This window comes from Squalius cephalus (genome assembly GCF_949319135.1).
Source record: "Squalius cephalus genome assembly, chromosome: 9".
Classification (NCBI taxonomy): Eukaryota; Metazoa; Chordata; class Actinopteri; order Cypriniformes; family Leuciscidae; genus Squalius; species Squalius cephalus.
Genome location: NC_137130.1, coordinates 20,396,128 through 20,414,489, shown reverse-complemented (window position 1 = coordinate 20,414,489; position 18,362 = coordinate 20,396,128). Strand labels below are relative to the sequence as shown.

Genomic DNA, 18,362 nt, shown 5'->3' with positions numbered 1-18,362 from the left:
AAAAACATATACTCATTAGGCAGTAAGTACCGAGCTGAAATTCTTTGTATTTTCTTTAACACGAAGCATTTCAGGAGTGTCCTTTACTGCTGAAACTTTGCCCTTACTGTTTTTAAGGTCAATCTGGTACTGAAGCTAAAAAGAAAAGAGCACAAAAGCAGTCAAAACTGACACAAAAATGCAACAAGAGAAAACAGTGCAACCAAAAATGTTCCAAAATCATTCAAAATCAAGAGAAGTGTGTATTATTATAATGGACAACTAACTAAGCCACATAACAAATCTGTCTACTCTTTAATATTTCTCTCTCTTTTTATTTTTTTTTTCATACAAAAACACATGAAAGACAGGGACCAAAGACAACAAAGGATGCAAATACCACATTTAGGCTAAGATGAATAAAACAGGAACATAATATGGACTGAACATACATAATATGGACTGGATGAAAGCCTGTGGAGAAACACTTACGGTGCTGAAGTTCTTCTGGTTCTCACGCACTCTTTGCATCTCAGGAGTGTCCAACACAGGCACATAGTGTGACATGGTCTTCTCAGCCTCCTCCTTGTACTTTTTCTATTAGGTTAAATAAAAAGTTGAATCATAAAAATCATAATAATAAACAGAGCAATTCCAATAGGGTCCTCACACCATTGGTGCTCGGGCCCTAATAAAACAGTTATAAAAACAGAGGCTCTGAATAGTAGACACATCATTATCCATGTATAAGGAATTAAGTAACACTAATAGTAATTAGTAATAGTAAATAGCAATAAGTGGTGATGATTAACTTTCAGAAACTGACCAGGGGGTCAAACTGAAAAATTATATGAACCGTTTTGTTTTCTATTCATTGTTATGTGGAATTTTGCAACCCTTTACCAAAATGTGTCTAAATACAGATCCAAACGTCTTAATAATAAGAGTGTAAAAATAGGTACATTTATACCAATACACTAGCAATAAACATCAAAAAAGAACTTTTTTTTTTTTTTTTTTCTTCAAAGAAGCAACCCTCATACCTGGCTCACAAGGTTCCTGATCTGCTGAGCGTGGAGGATGTCAGGGGTGTCAATGACTGTGGTGTATGTGGCTCTGTCATGCTCAGCACTCTGCTTGTACTTGGCCTGGAAAACAAATTAACCAGCAATCAATGTATTGTTGAAATGTTGGTGCTAATAGCTGAGGAAATCACCTCTGAAATACTGAATTGATGGGTTGGAGATCATCAGTGTACCTGACTGAGGATATCTGTGGCGTTCTTTGCCCTCAAGAAGTCTGGAGTGTCAGTGGCCAAAGCCAACATGCCTTTTCCCTTGATATCTTGCTCCAGTCCTTTCTTGTACTCTCTCTGCAGGAATTGGGCAGAAATGAGATCATGTCCATATGTTTGTTTATCAGTCATCTTAACATTCACACCAAGAAACATTCCTGTGGGCTACAAACACAAAAGCAGCAGACAAACTTTTGTCTTTTTTTTTTTAAAGGAGAATGAGAAGAAAAATTAGATGATATTAACATCAAAGCTGTGAAGGAAAAATAAGGAAAATAAGGGAGACCATTTAGAATTGAAAGACAAAATGACATTTAGTGGGAGTCTCAGTCGGATGAGTTGAACTGCTTTACCAAACCTGGTTAGATGGCACATCATAGAGAAAGTCCATTAGCTTGATTAGTTTTCTCATTAGCAAGAGGCAAAATGACCAGTTTCTGCCTGATTAGTGTGATGAGGAGGAAGTGGCGTTGTGGGAGAGGACTACAGATAAGATAAGTCAGTTTGAGCTTTAGCCATCCTACCTCACACAGGATATGAGTAGCATTCTTTGCTCTCAGTAACTCAGGAGTTTCCTCCAGCACTGTAAGCCCTTTACCCTTCACCCCTTCCTCTAGATCCCTCCTGTACTCTTTCTACAGGGCGGAGAAGAACAGAAATACTGCAGACACATAGCACACACAGACACAGACACAGTACTGCGCCCACTGACATTTCAAAGTCACCAAGCTTTTGCTCTGGGTTTGAGAGAATGCTTCACACACAGAATATAATCAAGGTGCATGTTGTCTATACACAACAAGTAATTGAACATAATCTACTTGGAGCAAAGGCATTGCTGAGTTTGAAAAGCAACGTGGTAAAGACATATACAATATTTATCACAAATGTCACAGGCAAGAATATTGACAAATACAATGTCTGAGACTTTTTAACATGTACATTCGTTTAGCAGCATTCATATCATTTTAAAGGAGACATATCAAGCTTTTAAATCGTTCCTTTTAACATATAAATCATACATTTGTAGTCTATATAAAGCGGAACTGCAATGCTTGGGTCTGAATTCCTCATTATTATAGCTCAACAGGCCCCTTTTTTACCCCTTTTCTGATGTGCGTCTGAGAGCAACTCGTTTTGGTGCGGTCTCTTTAAATACAATTGAGACACTTCATACCCCGCCCCCTCTCCAGGATGCAGAGGTTCAACTCCACCCCGTTCGGCCATTTTTGTAGTTTGATGGCAGAAATACGATTATAGCGGCACAGAAACTTTTTATTCACACGTTATTAACAAAATGTCAACAACGGAAGACTTGTCCAGCCAGCCTTACATGTTCGAGCCAGAGTCGGAGCCGGAGCGAGATGAAAATGAAGACGACGAACCTGCAGAACAACGTCTTCATATGGATGTATCGCAATGGTGTGTTACTGTATTTACACATGAAACTTTGGTCTTCCGACCTTTTACCACCGTGTCGATTTATTTTGATTAATATGTGCGAGGGAGAGAGAGCAAGACAGCGTCTAGTTTGGAGACGGTGTCTTGTTTACACTTTCGCCTGGCTCCGAAGAGAGAGAGAGTGCGTGCGCGCGACCGGGTCTCTCTCTCTCTGCTCGTTCTTTCAGTTAAACATGCGCCCTGTCACAAGTGCGGCAGTTCATCTACATTAGACGGTGTAATGAAGCGTGTGGGTTACTACATCCAACAACCGAACATTTTAACTTACCCTCTCGTAACTTCTGCATCTTTTAGCTTGGACTACAAAATTGCAGCGAGAAATAATAATGGCGGATTGCTCGAAGTGTTGGGCTGGAAGTCAATGTCCTTATTTGGCAGTTCCGCTGCAAATACTGTGACGTAATAGTTCACAAAACGTCATAGATAACAGAAAAATCTGAACAGGTTGAAAAATAAGGCCAAAACAGAATATAAAGATATCAACGAAGCACCTGAAAAGAATAATTTCATCTTTTCTGTACTTATAAACACTCCAAATATACAACAAAATGCATTTAAGGGCTAAAAAAGTGGATTTAGCATGATATGTCCCCTTTAAAGCCAAACCAAAATCTAATGAGGTTAAAATAAAATAAAATAAAATGTTATTTCATGTGCATGCTCAGGGTAACTAAATATTCATGGTAACCAATATCTAAAGAGGTTAAAAAAATAAAAAAATAAAAAAATATATATATAAATAAAATGAAATATGTTATTTCATGTGCATGACCAGGGAAACTGAAGATCAAATTAAATTAAAGATTAAATTAAATTAAATTAAATTAAATCAAATGTTAATTCATGTGCATGCACAGGGTAATAACTAAAGTACAGTTTAAAGAACTGTTTAAAAAACAAGAGATTTGACCATTAAACAAATGTAAACATTAATAACAGGGTTCCCACATCTATTGAGCAATGAATTTCAATGACATTTCCAGTCAAATATGAAAAACTTAAATATCAATAGAAATAATTTGAAAGATTGCATAGTGATTTGTGAGATTGCATAATGATAACTTGGTGACAATAAAACATTTTGTAGGATTAAAAATAAAAGGATTTTGATCATTTTCATAACTTTTCCTGGACTGCAATCACAATTTGGACATTTTTTCATGACTGTTGGAACCTTGTTAAAACCAGCAACAGCAGAAAACACACACACACACACACACAGATGTTGGAAGGGGAAGGGAATTACTGAGAGTGTATTACAACGGAAGGATGGTTCATGCATACTAACCATAACCTACTTGGGTGTAACTGGAAACTTCAAAGACACTCGTGTAAGGATTATAATGTGTATGTGGTCTTAGTATTATTACCAGGATGGAAGGAAGATAATATAAGGGCTTCATGTTACCTCGCTAATAATTTTCGTGGCGTGTCTGACATGTATCATGGCAGGGGTGACCTCCAACCCAGAGAGGTTCTTTCCTTTCATTGTCATCTCAAAGTCCTTCTTATACTCTTTCTATCCACCACAAATATAGAAGAGTGGGAGATACATGAAGCTTCAGGCATACGGGTCTAGTACACCATGGTCACACTGGTTCCTCAGTCGAAGAGTGTGACAGTTCATATAATGTTTTGTGTTTTGAGTATCTTGATGTTAATTCAAAACATGTTGTACAGTGACACTATCAAAACAGCCATAAGCATCTAACATACATAAATGCCTCCCATAAATCCATGGGTCCTGGTTGGAAATTGTGGTCTCCCAATTACTTACCAGCATTACAATATTTGTATTCACATAAAAGCACACTGTTTGAATTTTACTTAGTATTTCAAAGTCATTCAGACTGGGTTACAAAGTATACTTGAGCTATACGCTACCATTTTGTTTTGCATTGAATACACTGAGCTTTGGCATCAGTATTTATTTACCTGACTCTGCATATGTTGAGCCTCCTTAGCAGTCACGTAAGTAGGAGTCTCAAAGTCCAGCATGGCTTTGCCTCTTTCTTTCTCATATTTCTCCTTATACTTCACCTGTAGTCAGACAAAATTCCAAAGGTGAATAACATACAAATAGAAAAAAGCTGAACTGATTCATTTAATGGTTTACTAACTAATGATTGCCAGGCAAAGACCACAGATTTGTCTGCAAACTGAATATTTTTGAAGAGTCTAGGCTATAGTTTATTTTATTTTATTTTTTATACTGGATATCAATTAATCTGCCATTTTATGTTCCTTAGCACTGAGACTCCTGAAAGAGAGTTTACCATAGACTCAACAGGGTGGAAAATTCATTAAAAATACAATAGATGTTTATGGTGTTTTCGCAATATAAAATGTCTCAGACTTTAATGATGGATTAACTTGCTTTTACAACCATGTGCTTACATAACGCATAGACAAGTCCTTATAAAGCAGTTTTACAGCACAAATGAACCCAAACAAATAAAATGTAAATGATAAATAAATCTAATTTAGCTGCATAAGACTGACAAGTTAGCTGAAATGAAATAAACAGGTCCAACATGTGAAGCATCACACACAGAGAAGCAGGTGACGTCAGCTGCAGAAAGCTCCAGAACTGTATGACTTACGTGACTTTGCAGCTCTGAGGCCTCTTTGTGGTGAAGCTGCTCAGGTGTGTCAGCTATCAAATGGTAGTGACCCCTACTCTCCTCAAACTTCTTCTTGTACTGGTACTAAAGAGGAACGCCCAATAAAGCAGCTCAATAAAACAAAATGTAAATCCAGTGTTTCATCTCTCCCATATTGAAAAGGCCGAAATTGGCCAAAAATGAAAAAGAAAGTGGGGACCAAAAAAAAAGAAGAAGAAGAAGAAAAGACTGATGGCTGTCATGTACACATAACATAATGACACTGATAATGGAATGAGGAAGATTTATTTAACTTCAAATGATCTAATCATACTAATATTGTTATATCATATTAAATGTTTGGTAACACATTACAATAAGGTTTCATTAGTTCACATTAGTTAACTACTTTAGCTAACATGAACTAATAATGAACTGTACTTCTAAAGCATTCATGTTAATTTCAACATTTACTAATACATTATAAAAATTAAAAGTTGTATTTGTTAATATTAGTTGAAGTTCTGTGAACTAACATGAACAAACAATGTTTTTATTAACAAAGATTAATAAATACTGTAACAAACATATTGCTCATTGTTAGTTCATGTTAGTTAATACGTTAACAAATGAGACCTTACTGTAAAGTGCTACTAAATATTCTAAAATCACACGCTAGAGCCAACGTTCCCCCAAAAAACACCTTCCCCAAAAACCTCTTAGACTTCCTTTAAGGTTATCCATAACAATAACATTTTAAAATCAGTTTTAGATAGATAGATAGTTTTAGATTTTAGATATAACATAAGTGTATATGTTTATATAGAGATATGTTTAAAATATGTTTAGATAAAAGCTGTGTCAAGTCAACATTCAAGTATTTTCTTTTCTAGTTTATATGCACACATCCCAATGGAAATTAAAAAAGGCAGATGAAAAAATGAATAAAAAGGGAAGTGGGTTAAAAAATATGCATCAGGGATTGTTATCAAAGAAAAAAATGGAAAAATGAGATGTTAGAGTGCTTTTAGAAAAGCACTAGGCATGTTAATAAAAAGAAGAAAAAAATAGAATAGGGTCAAGTGAAAGCAAAAATGGAGCTAGTGGTAGTATGTTTAAAATCGGATGATGAGGGTCACTACCAAATGATAGCCTGGAATGAGTAAATAGATTAAATGAGAGCTTTCTCTGAGGATGATAGATGGCTCATGTGACATTACATGAAGATGTGATATTTCACAGTTATAGTGTTACAGTGTGTGATGGGAGGGAAATGAAGCCATCAATAAAACTCTTACATCACTGGACAGCTTGCTAGTGCTCAGGTTGTGCTGCATTGACAAAGACTCTGCCATGTCAGTAACAGGTTTGTGAATCTTCTTCAGGTCACCTTTGTACTTCACCTGTAAAAAATATATCCAGGCAAAAACACACCATGATAAGCACTCTCAATGTGATACGTGACTGGTAAAATAATGTTTTTAAAAGAGCAGGTTTGAGAGTTTAAAGCACCTCGCTCGCAAGTTCATTGGCATCCTTCAAAGTCTGATAAATCTTGCTGTTCTTCAAGTCGTACTGTGGTCTCTTTCCTTTCATCTCCTTGTCAAACTTCTCCTTGTACTTCAGCTTTTGAGAGAGGACAGTGACAATGTTAGTTGCTGTTAGTGATGTATTTTCTGTCGTATGGGCCAAAATGCTTGCAAAAGTACAGAGACATGAATCGTTTCATGCAATCATCCGTGGAAAGAAAGGGAAACTTAAAAGAATCTCGTTACAACAGGGTTTCAGTTGGGTCTAATACAGTACAATTCAGATCAAGTTCACATTGTACTAGCCCCAAATGGGATGACCAACACAAAGATCAGAGCATTCAAAAGCATCACATCCAACATATACTGTTTGTGTGCACATAAAGTTGAAGTGTGTGATTTCTGTGCCACTAGCATCACTGAACCAACGGGGTGCAACGGGGCCAAGACTGACTCGATTACGTCATTTGCAGTGCTTCATGGGAGTGAACAAGCACTAAAGAGTTCTTTTGGCGAATTTTCTTGGATTCTCTGATTGGTGGAGTTTTCTTTACAGAATCATGGGTACGGTTTAACAGAAATTACACAGTTACACATAATTATTTAAAAAATAATTTGGAAAAATGCAGGCTGATGGCTTCAACAAACGCACATATCATTGGTTAACCTTGTTGCACACAGTAGGTCTGTCTTTAAAAGTTATTGTTAACTTGAATGAGATTTTTACTTTCAGACCCCTGTTTGCCTTTGGTTAAACAAACAGAAAATCCCATCCCAAACTCAAGCTGTTGGTTAAGCCAATGTTACTGTATCTGTCAATGTTTTGATTGTGGCAAAATGTCTTTGTACTTGTCTTTAACGGGTTAGTTTGCCTAAAAATATAACACAAATTAAGATATTTTTATTTAAATCTGAGGGATTTCTGTCCCTTCACTAAAAAATCTATTCACCCAAAACTCTTCAGAAGACTTTGATTAAACCGCTCCTCGATTTATATGGATTACGTGAACTATGTCTTTATTAACTTTTTAAAGCATCAAATATTTAGATGAATGGAGATTCAAAAGAGGGACAGAATTCCATTAAAATATCTTCATTTGTTTTTCAAAGATGAACAAATGTCTTATGGATTTGGAACAAAATGATGGTGAGTAAATTATGACAGTATTTTAATTTTTGGGTGAACTAACCCTAATTAAAGAAAAATTACACACTTCAGCTTTAACTGGAGGGAAGATAGTAAAGAGGTGGAATCTTTTCCCAAAGATTCTGGAAAAAAAAGCTCCAGATCTGTGGAGGAATCAAATTTGTGACATCAAGCAAAGAGAGTCACATGAGGAGTGTGGAGAGCAAATAATTGATATCAACAATAAATCATCAAGTGTGTTTTTGGTTTCTAAAAGGTAGCAGTGCCATGAATTAGTATTTATTTAATTCTGTATATCATATAACTGATGAATAATAGTGTTGCTAATTGAATCTGCACACTCCTCGATACAACAGCATGTCAAAGAATGCAACAGCAAACTGGACACCAGTTTTGACGATTTGAACAAGAGATACCGGTCATTCATATGTCCAAAAACATTTTGCATGCCAGACAAATAGTCTGAAATGGGGGGGAAATGCTACAGATGACAAAAAACTGTGATAGAGTGCAGGTCTTTAAGCCTATGCCTGGCAACAAGGCAAAAGCTTGCATGACAAACACAAAAAGAGACAAAAGCAGCAACAAAAAGACGCAAAAAACTAAATGGCTGGGAATGTAAAATTAAGTGGGCAAAAACATTGAAAACCAACAAAGAATATTTCAATGTCTGCAGGGCCCAAAAATCGTATATCAAATTGAGTGCCACTGGAGTACAATGACTAGGTCAGTCCGAGGAAAAGAGAACATAGACACTACACAGACAGAGAAGTGCAAATGTTACTCCCAGGGGCCAGGGGCCCTTCTTACATCACTAGTCAGAGCACTCATTTTCTTAATGTGCCGCATCTGAGGAGTGTCAAAGGAAGCAGTACCATGGAGGGATGGCGTTTCCTCCACCTAAAAAAAGCGCAGTGAAATGGCAGGGTAACATCAGTGAGATGGGACAAAACAGAGAGAGTCAGATGGATAGACATGAATAAATACAGGGCAGATAGGTAAGGAGATGAGGTGGAACAGATCACAAGAGACACTCAGGGCTCGCATAGACAATGACGGTATTAATAATGATGGGCATGAGAAGCACTGCTAAGGCGTTCTACCAGTGAATCTACCACTACAGCTATCTTTGAGTATTACTGCATATGCAGCTGCCATGATCGTGAAGGTGTAAGGAAACCAGTGTCAAATACATATCCAGTGGCTTCAAAATAAACCCATGTGTTCCTTGCGGATGAATACAATGAAAGTCTATTGACCTCATCATGTCTAGTGTGGAGTTGCTAACGGTATTACCTGACTGGTCAGTTTGGACACCTCAGTGGCCAGAGCGATATCAGGACGGCCGAGGAGCGTTCCACCACGGCTGGCCTCCTGACGAGCTTTATCACGGTATCCAATCTACAAGAACAGATTTTGCAACCCTTACTACTTACAATTATAATAACAACACATACTTTTTTGTCAAGACTTCACTACAGAGGTTTGAATACTAGCCCCAAAAATTAAAACTTAAGGGATCGTAAAAGTATTCATATAAATTGTGTGGTTTAATACAAGTCTTCTGTTAAGACATGATTGCTTGCTTTATATGATTTAATTTATGCTTTTATTCACATATAAAGATTTATCAATATACATACATAGAGCACATCAAATATGGTAAATACGGAAGCGCAAATGTGCTGCTTAATGTGAAACCAATAAGGTTTACTCTCGGGTGTCAAGCAAGCATGGTTGAGCTGCCGTTGACCATGTTTGAAAGTCTTATGGGTTTGGAACGCAATAAGGGTGTGTAATTGACAATATAATACATTTTTTTGGGTGAACTGTCCCTTTAAAGTGACCCTCACCTCACTGACGAGCTTAGCAGTTTGAGTGGCTTTCCTGATGTCTGGGCGGTCAGCAACCGAGGTGTATGTCAACTTGGCTTTAGCTTCCTGCTTATAGGCGATCTACACAAGGAGAGACGAGAGATTTAAAATGTTCTCTGTCTGTCACTATTAGTTGAAGCAGATACATGTTAGTTCCTTACGTTGCTTTGGTTTTTGGACACTTCCATGGCATGTTGAACATCGGGAGGAGCAATCATTTGATTGTAATTAGACTTGCCTTTCTCCTTCTCAAACTTTTCCTTGTACAATTTCTGTGGAAAGATCGTGTGAGATTATGATTGGTGATCGCAATACAGTATAATCCCCACAACTGAGGTTTCTTACAATAAAGGGGTGAAAACTGAGTATTTCAACTTACAGCACTTGTCATTTTGGCCATCTCTTTGCTGTGGGCAGTGTCACGAGTTTCAGCAAGTGTAGTAAAGCCACCTGACTGATGATCCTTTTTGCTAGCCTTCTTGTATTTGGACTGCAGACAAATTTGTAAAACATAAATTTATATATGATACATGAAAAAATATTTTACGAAGCTTTACATTGGTTATTATTACATTATATTGGTGCTATACCTCAGACACAAGATTGGCCACCGATTTAGCATGAAGGATTTGAGGCGTGTCATGGACAGCCACATACTGGCCCTTGGCCTTCTCATACTTCTCCTTATATTTCACCTGAAGAACAGTGACATTTTTCATTAGTTTAGCTAGTCATATATTTTGATTTTCAAATGTCCTGTATGGAAAATGGCACTCACGTCACTAGCGAGGTCAGAATTCTTCTTAGCCAAAATAGTGTATTTATCATCAATGACAGACATTACGCAGCCCTTCAGCATTTCCTTATCGTACTTGTACTCAACCTGTGAATTACAACAAAAAAAAACGTTCATTAATCTGTAATTATTCTCTCTAAAACTGAAACTATGGTTGAAAATGGAGCGGTACGAACATCACTCTGCTGGTAACTGTTCCTAGCGGCATGGAGGAAATCAGGTCTATCCACAGTCCAGATCCACTTGTTCTTGGTGGCCTCATACTTCTTCTTGTAGTCGAGCTACAAGTAGGAGAAACACAAATAATGAGATGCTGACTTGTGATTCAACTTCACAGATGCTCAGTGTAGATCAATGCAGACTCACATTGCTTATGTTCTTGTAGGCCTCCTTGGCGGCACGGATTTCGTGAGCATCAGGTGCCATGTTGATGTGAGCCTTGTTTCTTTCATACATTTCCTTGTATTTCAGCTGTAAAAAAAAACAGAAGTTTAAAATGAAACATGCTGACATAAATAGTCTTGAATTTGGTTCATTTTTGCAAATGTACAGAAGGGTAAACCTACATTGCTGGTGATCTCCTTGACCCTCTTCATGTGCTGGCTCGCGGGAGTGTCATGTCCAAGTGTGTAACCTCTCGCTTTGGTCTTGTTGTATTCCATCCTATATATGATCTAAAGAAGTGAACAGAGAAGCCAAAATATAATGCATTCCCATACAATGACTGGATTATTAACTGAACATTAGGAATGTATACTGTATGTATGTATAAATGCTTTTCACATGAAGGTGGAAGGCAGATGGTGATGATACTCACATCGCTGATTTGCTTGCTGCGCTTGGCAACTTGGTAATCAGGGGTTTCCAGCACTGAGGTGAATTTTGACTTGGCACGTTCATACTGCTCTTTGTACTTCCACTACAGGAAGTAATGGATAAGAAATGATAATCACAGACAGCACATTTCCATTCAAATGAAGCATATCTTATATAAAGCTATTACGAAGATAAGGGTGACCTCACATCAATGGAATTTTTACAGTATTACATTTACTGTTATAAGGATCACTAAGTAAGATACTGTGATATTTAAGTTATATAACAACTGTCAATATCATGCATTAAAAGGGAAGGTTTAATCATGACAGACTTAAGTTAAAGTACATTTAAGATGTATAACAACTCAATTTTCGTGCATTAAAAGGGAAGGTTTAATCAATCTATTCAGAGGAGCAAATAATTACTTATTTTTAGCAGTCCATAAAGACGCACACATACATACATGCAATAGAGAACATGCAATGTGCTGTCAAACAAAATGGAGATGGAGGTGGAAAGCAGCTTCAGGCAACAGCATACAGAAAGACATTGACAAGTTACAACTTATTACTACTACTGTATAATGTCTTTACCCTTTATGCTCATACTCTTCTGCAAACCTTTGAACATGGCGTTTTGTCTCTAAATGTTTGTCTCTAATTTTCTTTCTATTAGTGCTTCTATTTATACATTTTTTTGTGACATTTTGAACTAATTTTATTTTATAATATAAAAAGCTATTTATTTTATTTTATTATATTTTAATACATTTATTTATTTAAACTAAAAAATGCATTATTGATTCTTTGTTCATTGCAAAATAATAAACTGATTTAAAGAAACTAAAGGAAAACACCACCATGACACCTTAAAGTAGGGTAGGTTTTTGCTAGTTTATCAATATTTTTCAGAATAAAACGTGTGACAACTTGCTCTGAAAAATTGTGACGACCTGACATTTATACAAAACATCCATATTCTAACATAGTTTACTTTTCAGTTAAAATCTACTTCCATTATATAGCTAACTACTGTATGAATGCAGCACACCTTTTCTCCTAAGAAAGTTAAGGAAAGTGATCAGTGGATGTGTTTTAAAAGCAGGCTATGGTGGAAAAACCAAAGTAGTAATAGTTAAAGGCTGGATATTACCATTAAAGGTGATGTTAGGGGTGCATTAATGAAGAGATGAGATTTCTAGGGGGCTTGGAAGACTCTACCAGTGGGCAGATGGTTACCTTACTCCACATGCCAGAGTTGAACATGGCAACGAGAATATCAGGACGGAGCAGCTCATTGCAGCCACTCTTGAGTAACTCCTTGGCCTTGCATTTATATCTTCCCTGTCCATTGAGGAAACACACAAACACAGATGCGCAAATCATGCCACAATTGAAGACAGAGACAGAGAGTAGCTCCCGAAGTCCAGAAAGAGAAGCTAAGTACCAAACTGTGTACTCCAAATAAGCAATTTCACAAGAGTAAACTTAAACTTATCCCCACCTAACTCATGACCTAACAATCAAACTGTTTAGATGGAGCCCTATCTGGAGCACACAGATATGGACCTAGCTGTGCACACTCAAAAATTCCCATTTGGGTTTTTTGAATGGCAAACTAGCAGACACCTAAATCAGGGGAGAGAAAGAGACACAATCAAGTGACGTTGTAGCCATGCGACAGAGCCATCCATTGGATCGGAGACGACCTCATGCTCGGGCCCCTGTATCAGGCGATGGACCCGGAGGGGGGCGGCTGGAGCTGGTGGCTTTACCTGACTCAGCTTGCTGGCCTCCTTAGCCAAGATGTTTCTAGGGTCATCTACAACTATGGAGTACTTATCCTTAGATTTCTCATAGCTGGCACGGTAGGACCTCTGCTCAGGATTTCAAAAAAGGAGTTAAAGACAACTGCCTTGAGAGCAGTGATGATGAACATTCATTCAGGAGGAGAAAATATTTCATGACAGGTAAATTCAAAGTGAAATTTTAGTAAAGATATGGAAATATATATATATTTTTCATGAAATATAAAGGAAACTAACAGTTTGAGGTGGTATTAAGCATGTTGCAATAGTTTACCTTTAAAGATGTAACCATTATAGAGGCAGTGGAAGAAACACAGGTTATGTACGCAATTTTTCTTTGTTGTATTTTTACAGCATTCTTGCTAGCATTCTCTTGCTTCATTACTCAAATTGTATTTAGCATTTAATATACTACAGTATTATGATATGAAGTCTTGCTTCTATTGACTTACATCATTAATCAAAAGGGAAGCGTTCTTGGCAGCCTCAAAGAATGGTGTGTCACATGTGTATTTGAAGTTGGCTCTGTTCTTCTCGAATGACGCTTTGTATAGCCTCTGTCAAAAAAAAAGATAGAAGAGAGTATGAGGCAGTTTTTGTTGTATGCCATTGAATATTCATTGTACTTTCACGGTAAACCAATGTTTACCATGTTTTCTGTATCCCCCCCCCCCCCCCCCCCCCAACACACCACACTTTTGGTGAGGGAAATATGAAATATGATGCTTTTTCTTTTCTTTTCTTTTTTTTGATGCATCAAATTTTAATCTGATGCGAAAAGGGTCAATAACTGTATTCATTAACACATCTGTAGTAGAAATTAGTAAAATTGTGGTTGCTCTTTACTTCGCTGTATAGGGTCTTGTTGTGTTCAGCCTGCACCATCTCAGGTGTGTCCCACACATAGCAGCCGATGCCCTTGATCCAGTCCAGATCTTCTTTGTACTTGACCTAAAGTGGAGAAGAACATGTGACAGTGGTTAAACAGCACTATGAGCTTCTGTTATTGACACTGTGAGCTGATGAATTACAGAATAAAAAGAGAAGGTGGGTTTAGTTATACTCACATCACTGATGCAGTCCCTCACAATCCTGCTGTGGAAGAACTCAGGGCGGTCAGGGATGGACTTCCAGGTGCCCAATGTGCTGATGTACTTCTCCCTGTATTTGACCTGAGAAAAGGAGAGAGTGAGTGACAGCATTCCTCACTAAATCACATTTTTCATGTTCAAAGCAAACAAAAAGTCTCTTAGTTTACTAACCTCACTGATGTCATCTCTGACCCTCTTGGCACAGAGAATATCCAGTGCGTCTTTGTCAGCATGGTAGTGTCCCTTAGCAAGCTCAAAGGTCTCCTTGTAGCGCAACTGGAGAGAAATTATATAGATTGTTAGGGCGGCTCTATAACTGATATTGAACAGGCCAGTAAAGGAAGAAATAAAGCATCTGGTTGACTTACATCGCTGGCATTGAGGTAGGCCTTCTTAGAACGAACCAGGATTGGTGTGTCATGAATGGGAGTATACTTGTGCTTCATCTTCTCATACTGTTCCTTGTACTTTTTCTAAAGATGACACAAAAGATGAATTGCAGGCTTTTCTGCATACACACATGTTATACATTGCTAAAAAGGATCTTGGTGTTAAAAAAAAAAAATTACCTCACTGTATACCACTTTCATGGAACGGGCATGATCCATGATGGGAGTATGTGATTCTGGGGTGAAGAAGGCCCTCTCCTTAGATGCCAGATCAACGTACTGGTACTGTGAAGAGACACCAGCATTATATAGGCAAATCTGTATAGCCAGTTTTTTTTTCTGGTAAATTGAGAAGATTTACTAGAACAGATTTAAAAACACTAGGCATCATACACTTGTCGACTTTGTAAATGGTTACAGAGAAAAACTGGACTTTACACTAAATGACTGAGGATCACACACTACCACAAACAACCAGAAGTCCATCTGAAATCAACAAACTCACACAGAAATATGTGCTTGTTGCTAGGAGACGCATGACAAATTGAGACAATTTCAGCTCAAAATATAAATATCTTCCAACTGAACGGAATCAAAATCTGAAGCTTGTGACAGATGCTTTCCTTCAGTAAACTGCATGTCTTTGACTGGAAATTGCTTTTGTTTTTTTACATCAATTAAATCAGCGAGGGTCTGACTATCATTTGTAAAACCTGACCCATTTAATTTTGAACCCTTAGTATGATCTTTTAATTTGACATATTATAACAAGTCATTATTATGTTTAATTAGGGTTTGGGCTAAAGGTGATTTACCTTGTTGGTGAGAGACTGTGCCCACTTGGCTCTCTTAATGTCCAGGCCATCCACAGTAGTGGTGCATTTTGTCTTTTCCTTATTGCCATCAGCTCGATACACCATCTGAGGATAAAAACAGATAAAGAGACATTAAAGGATGTGGATAGGCTTTAAAACAGGAATGATGGAGTCTATAACTGAGATATAAAGCTTGAGGATGCAACAAAATCACTTACATCACTCATGTGGGTCTTGAGTTCAGACACACGCTTGTACTCTGGTGTGTCCAGGACCACACTGAAGTTGGAAAAGTTCTTCTTAGCATCAACTTCATACGATTTCTAGCAAATAGATAAAAATAAAAAAACTTAATAGTACCAAAAATCATCAGAATAAACCAGTATGAATGAAATGGGGCATGCATGATAATAAGTAAATGAATAATTACTCTAAATTTGCTGATCTCACGGATTCGGTTCATCTCAGGGGAGTCCACCATAAAGCAGCCAATACCTCTCAGCCAATGCAGATCCTCTTTATATTTCAGCTACAGGAGATATAAGAACAGTTATTATACCTGAAAATGTCAAGAGGGCAAATGCAACGTTTCCAGTATACAATGTGTCGCAGTAAATTTAGGTGCATGTATGGGGGACACCTACATCGCTGTTGAGCTCATTGACATGGAAGCAGTGCAACAGCTGTGGGGTAATGGTCATTGGCAGAAGAGTTCCTCTGCTGTTGTAGTACTTTTCCTTATAGCACACCTGTAGAGGGAAATAAACCATCAATAGAGCATCTGATAATCCTGGTGGTATAGTATGAACTCATATTTCACAATAAAGACATACTTACATCACTGATTGCTTGCTGAGTGGCCTTAACCTGTCTGATCTCAGGTGTGTCATACTCAGAGTGGATCTTGTCCTTTTCCTTCTCATATTTCTGACGATACAGCCGCTATGACAAAATGCAACCTTGTTAATATTCTTGTTCATGAGTTAAAAATTCTAAAGTGAAACGCTCTACATGGATATTGTACTTACTTGGTTGGTGACCTTGTTGGCATTCCTGATGGTGAGAAAGTTGACACCTTCAGGATCTAGTTTGTAGTTCCTGGCTTTCATCAGATCATAGGCTTCCCTGTACTTAATCTACAGAGATTGGAACATGAGATGAGAAATCATGTTGTGAGCAATCATAACATTTGACTCTTTTTTATTTTGAGAATTGAGGTATTCTTGTACATTGCTGGTGACGATGCTGTTGGCTTTGGCCTGTTTGTTGAGTGGAGTGTCATAAGGCAGAGTGTATCCAGTAGGCATACATATCTTATTGGCCTCTTTGTAGAAGTTCTAAAAAGAAAGAAAGGATGTGGTTGAAGCATTCATCAATGGAGAGACCAGTACATATTCTTATGAATTGCTAAGAGACGTCATACTTCGCTCTGGATGTAGTTGGCTTGACGGGCCCTTTCAGTATCGACAGTCACAGCAGGAGCAGTGTTTTTACCCATGACATTTGTGACATAGTCATGACGGTAGTTGAGCTGCAGACATGAATGATATGAGTTAAAAGATTCTGCTTCAATCAAAATGCAATAAAGGCATTCTGATACATGTTTTTGAGGTGTTACCTCGCTCAAGTTCTTAGCGCTCAGCTTGCATGTTTCATAGACAGGGGTGTCCATGACCACAGAGTACTCCTTAAAATGCTCGATTCCCTTAGCTCTATACAGATTCTGAAAGAGAGTATCAAACAGGACAAGAAAATCAGATGTGAGATGATTATGGAGTAGGAGGAGCATGAAAGAAAATGAAATGAGGCTACACTTACGTCACTCTGCAGTTTCATAGATTGCTTGCAACGAAGAATCTCAGGAGTGTCCCAAGCATAGCAGCCAATACCCTTTAACCAGTTGAGGTCTTCTTTGTAGAAGATCTAAATTAGATGCAATAATACAGGGTTACAGCAACAAAAAGACCTCAAAACAATCTCAGGTAGTGGAACCTAACATGCTTGCCATTTGCGTATGACAATACACAAAAATATGAAATGTGTTTGGATGTGTTTGGATAACTCACGTCGCTCAGTTGCTCGTTGACCTTGCGGGCATGTACATACACCTGCATGTCAGGCAGGCAGATCCACTGGTGCAGGTATTTACGGTAGTCGACCCCACTAACAGTCTTCTGAGTATTGCGTGCGGCTACGATGTCAAGCATGTCGGGAGGTACATTGATTTTAGCCTTGGTCTTCTCATATTTGTCTTTGTACAGGCGCTAATGAAAAAGGTGTTACAAAGAGCTTTTAATTGTTTGTAGATTTGGTAAGTTACAAAGCTGAACCTCAGCTAATGCTTTACTCACATCCAGAACCAGTTTTCCAGCTTTGATACATCTTGCAGTGGCAGGGTCGTCCTCAAGACACTTAGGCAGACTGTACAGGGTCTTGAACTTCTCATAATCTTCCTTGTATTTAACCTACAGAAACCAAGGAAGGTTTAAGGGCCAGTATGTTTAGGACACTCAGGCAGTTCCCTCTATATGGAGGTATAAGTAAGCACTGGAGAAGGGACTGGAGAAAGGACTCACATTGCTCAGAATGACCTTCTGTTGTTTGGCATGGACTAAGGCATGGGAATCGTGAGGGATGTTGTAGCTCTTGGCCTTGATCTTGTCCCAAGCAGCAGAATATGCTTTCTAAATGGACACAAAGAACATTTCAAGAACTGGGACAACAAATAAAACCAGGAACTCAGGATTTTAGAGCTTTT

At 37.9% G+C, this 18,362-nt stretch overlaps 1 protein-coding gene across 50 annotated transcripts in view; it reads right to left on the bottom strand.

Annotated features, from left to right (window-relative positions):
* The window catches only part of neb (nebulin), a 61,800-nt gene that overhangs the window by 7,144 nt on the left and 36,294 nt on the right, over positions 1-18,362 (bottom strand). For 5 of the 50 annotated variants that reach the window (XM_079881074.1, XM_079881122.1, XM_079881075.1 and 2 more), the window contains 41 exons: positions 18,181-18,288; positions 17,956-18,069; positions 17,671-17,868; positions 17,423-17,527; positions 17,223-17,327; positions 17,028-17,135; positions 16,834-16,941; positions 16,633-16,740; positions 16,442-16,546; positions 16,249-16,353; positions 16,035-16,133; positions 15,823-15,927; positions 15,605-15,709; positions 14,970-15,074; positions 14,769-14,873; positions 14,572-14,676; positions 14,377-14,481; positions 14,156-14,260; positions 13,762-13,866; positions 12,741-12,845; positions 11,501-11,602; positions 11,250-11,357; positions 11,050-11,154; positions 10,860-10,964; positions 10,666-10,770; positions 10,478-10,582; positions 10,267-10,377; positions 10,049-10,159; positions 9,867-9,968; positions 9,310-9,414; positions 8,824-8,913; positions 6,850-6,963; positions 6,636-6,740; positions 5,338-5,442; positions 4,670-4,774; positions 4,143-4,253; positions 1,798-1,908; positions 1,238-1,351; positions 1,023-1,127; positions 472-576; positions 31-135 (listed from right to left, as the gene is read on the bottom strand). In XM_079881074.1, coding sequence (XP_079737200.1) covers positions 31-135; positions 472-576; positions 1,023-1,127; positions 1,238-1,351; positions 1,798-1,908; positions 4,143-4,253; positions 4,670-4,774; positions 5,338-5,442; positions 6,636-6,740; positions 6,850-6,963; positions 8,824-8,913; positions 9,310-9,414; positions 9,867-9,968; positions 10,049-10,159; positions 10,267-10,377; positions 10,478-10,582; positions 10,666-10,770; positions 10,860-10,964; positions 11,050-11,154; positions 11,250-11,357; positions 11,501-11,602; positions 12,741-12,845; positions 13,762-13,866; positions 14,156-14,260; positions 14,377-14,481; positions 14,572-14,676; positions 14,769-14,873; positions 14,970-15,074; positions 15,605-15,709; positions 15,823-15,927; positions 16,035-16,133; positions 16,249-16,353; positions 16,442-16,546; positions 16,633-16,740; positions 16,834-16,941; positions 17,028-17,135; positions 17,223-17,327; positions 17,423-17,527; positions 17,671-17,868; positions 17,956-18,069; positions 18,181-18,288 — 4,437 coding nt within the window. Of the gene's footprint in view, positions 1-30; positions 136-471; positions 577-1,022; positions 1,128-1,237; positions 1,352-1,797; positions 1,909-4,142; positions 4,254-4,669; positions 4,775-5,337; positions 5,443-6,635; positions 6,741-6,849; positions 6,964-8,823; positions 8,914-9,309; positions 9,415-9,866; positions 9,969-10,048; positions 10,160-10,266; positions 10,378-10,477; positions 10,583-10,665; positions 10,771-10,859; positions 10,965-11,049; positions 11,155-11,249; positions 11,358-11,500; positions 11,603-12,740; positions 12,846-13,276; positions 13,379-13,761; positions 13,867-14,155; positions 14,261-14,376; positions 14,482-14,571; positions 14,677-14,768; positions 14,874-14,969; positions 15,075-15,604; positions 15,710-15,822; positions 15,928-16,034; positions 16,134-16,248; positions 16,354-16,441; positions 16,547-16,632; positions 16,741-16,833; positions 16,942-17,027; positions 17,136-17,222; positions 17,328-17,422; positions 17,528-17,670; positions 17,869-17,955; positions 18,070-18,180; positions 18,289-18,362 lie in introns of all 50 variants that reach the window. The other 45 variants (XM_079881121.1, XM_079881076.1, XM_079881080.1 and 42 more) reach the window with 26 other exon arrangements.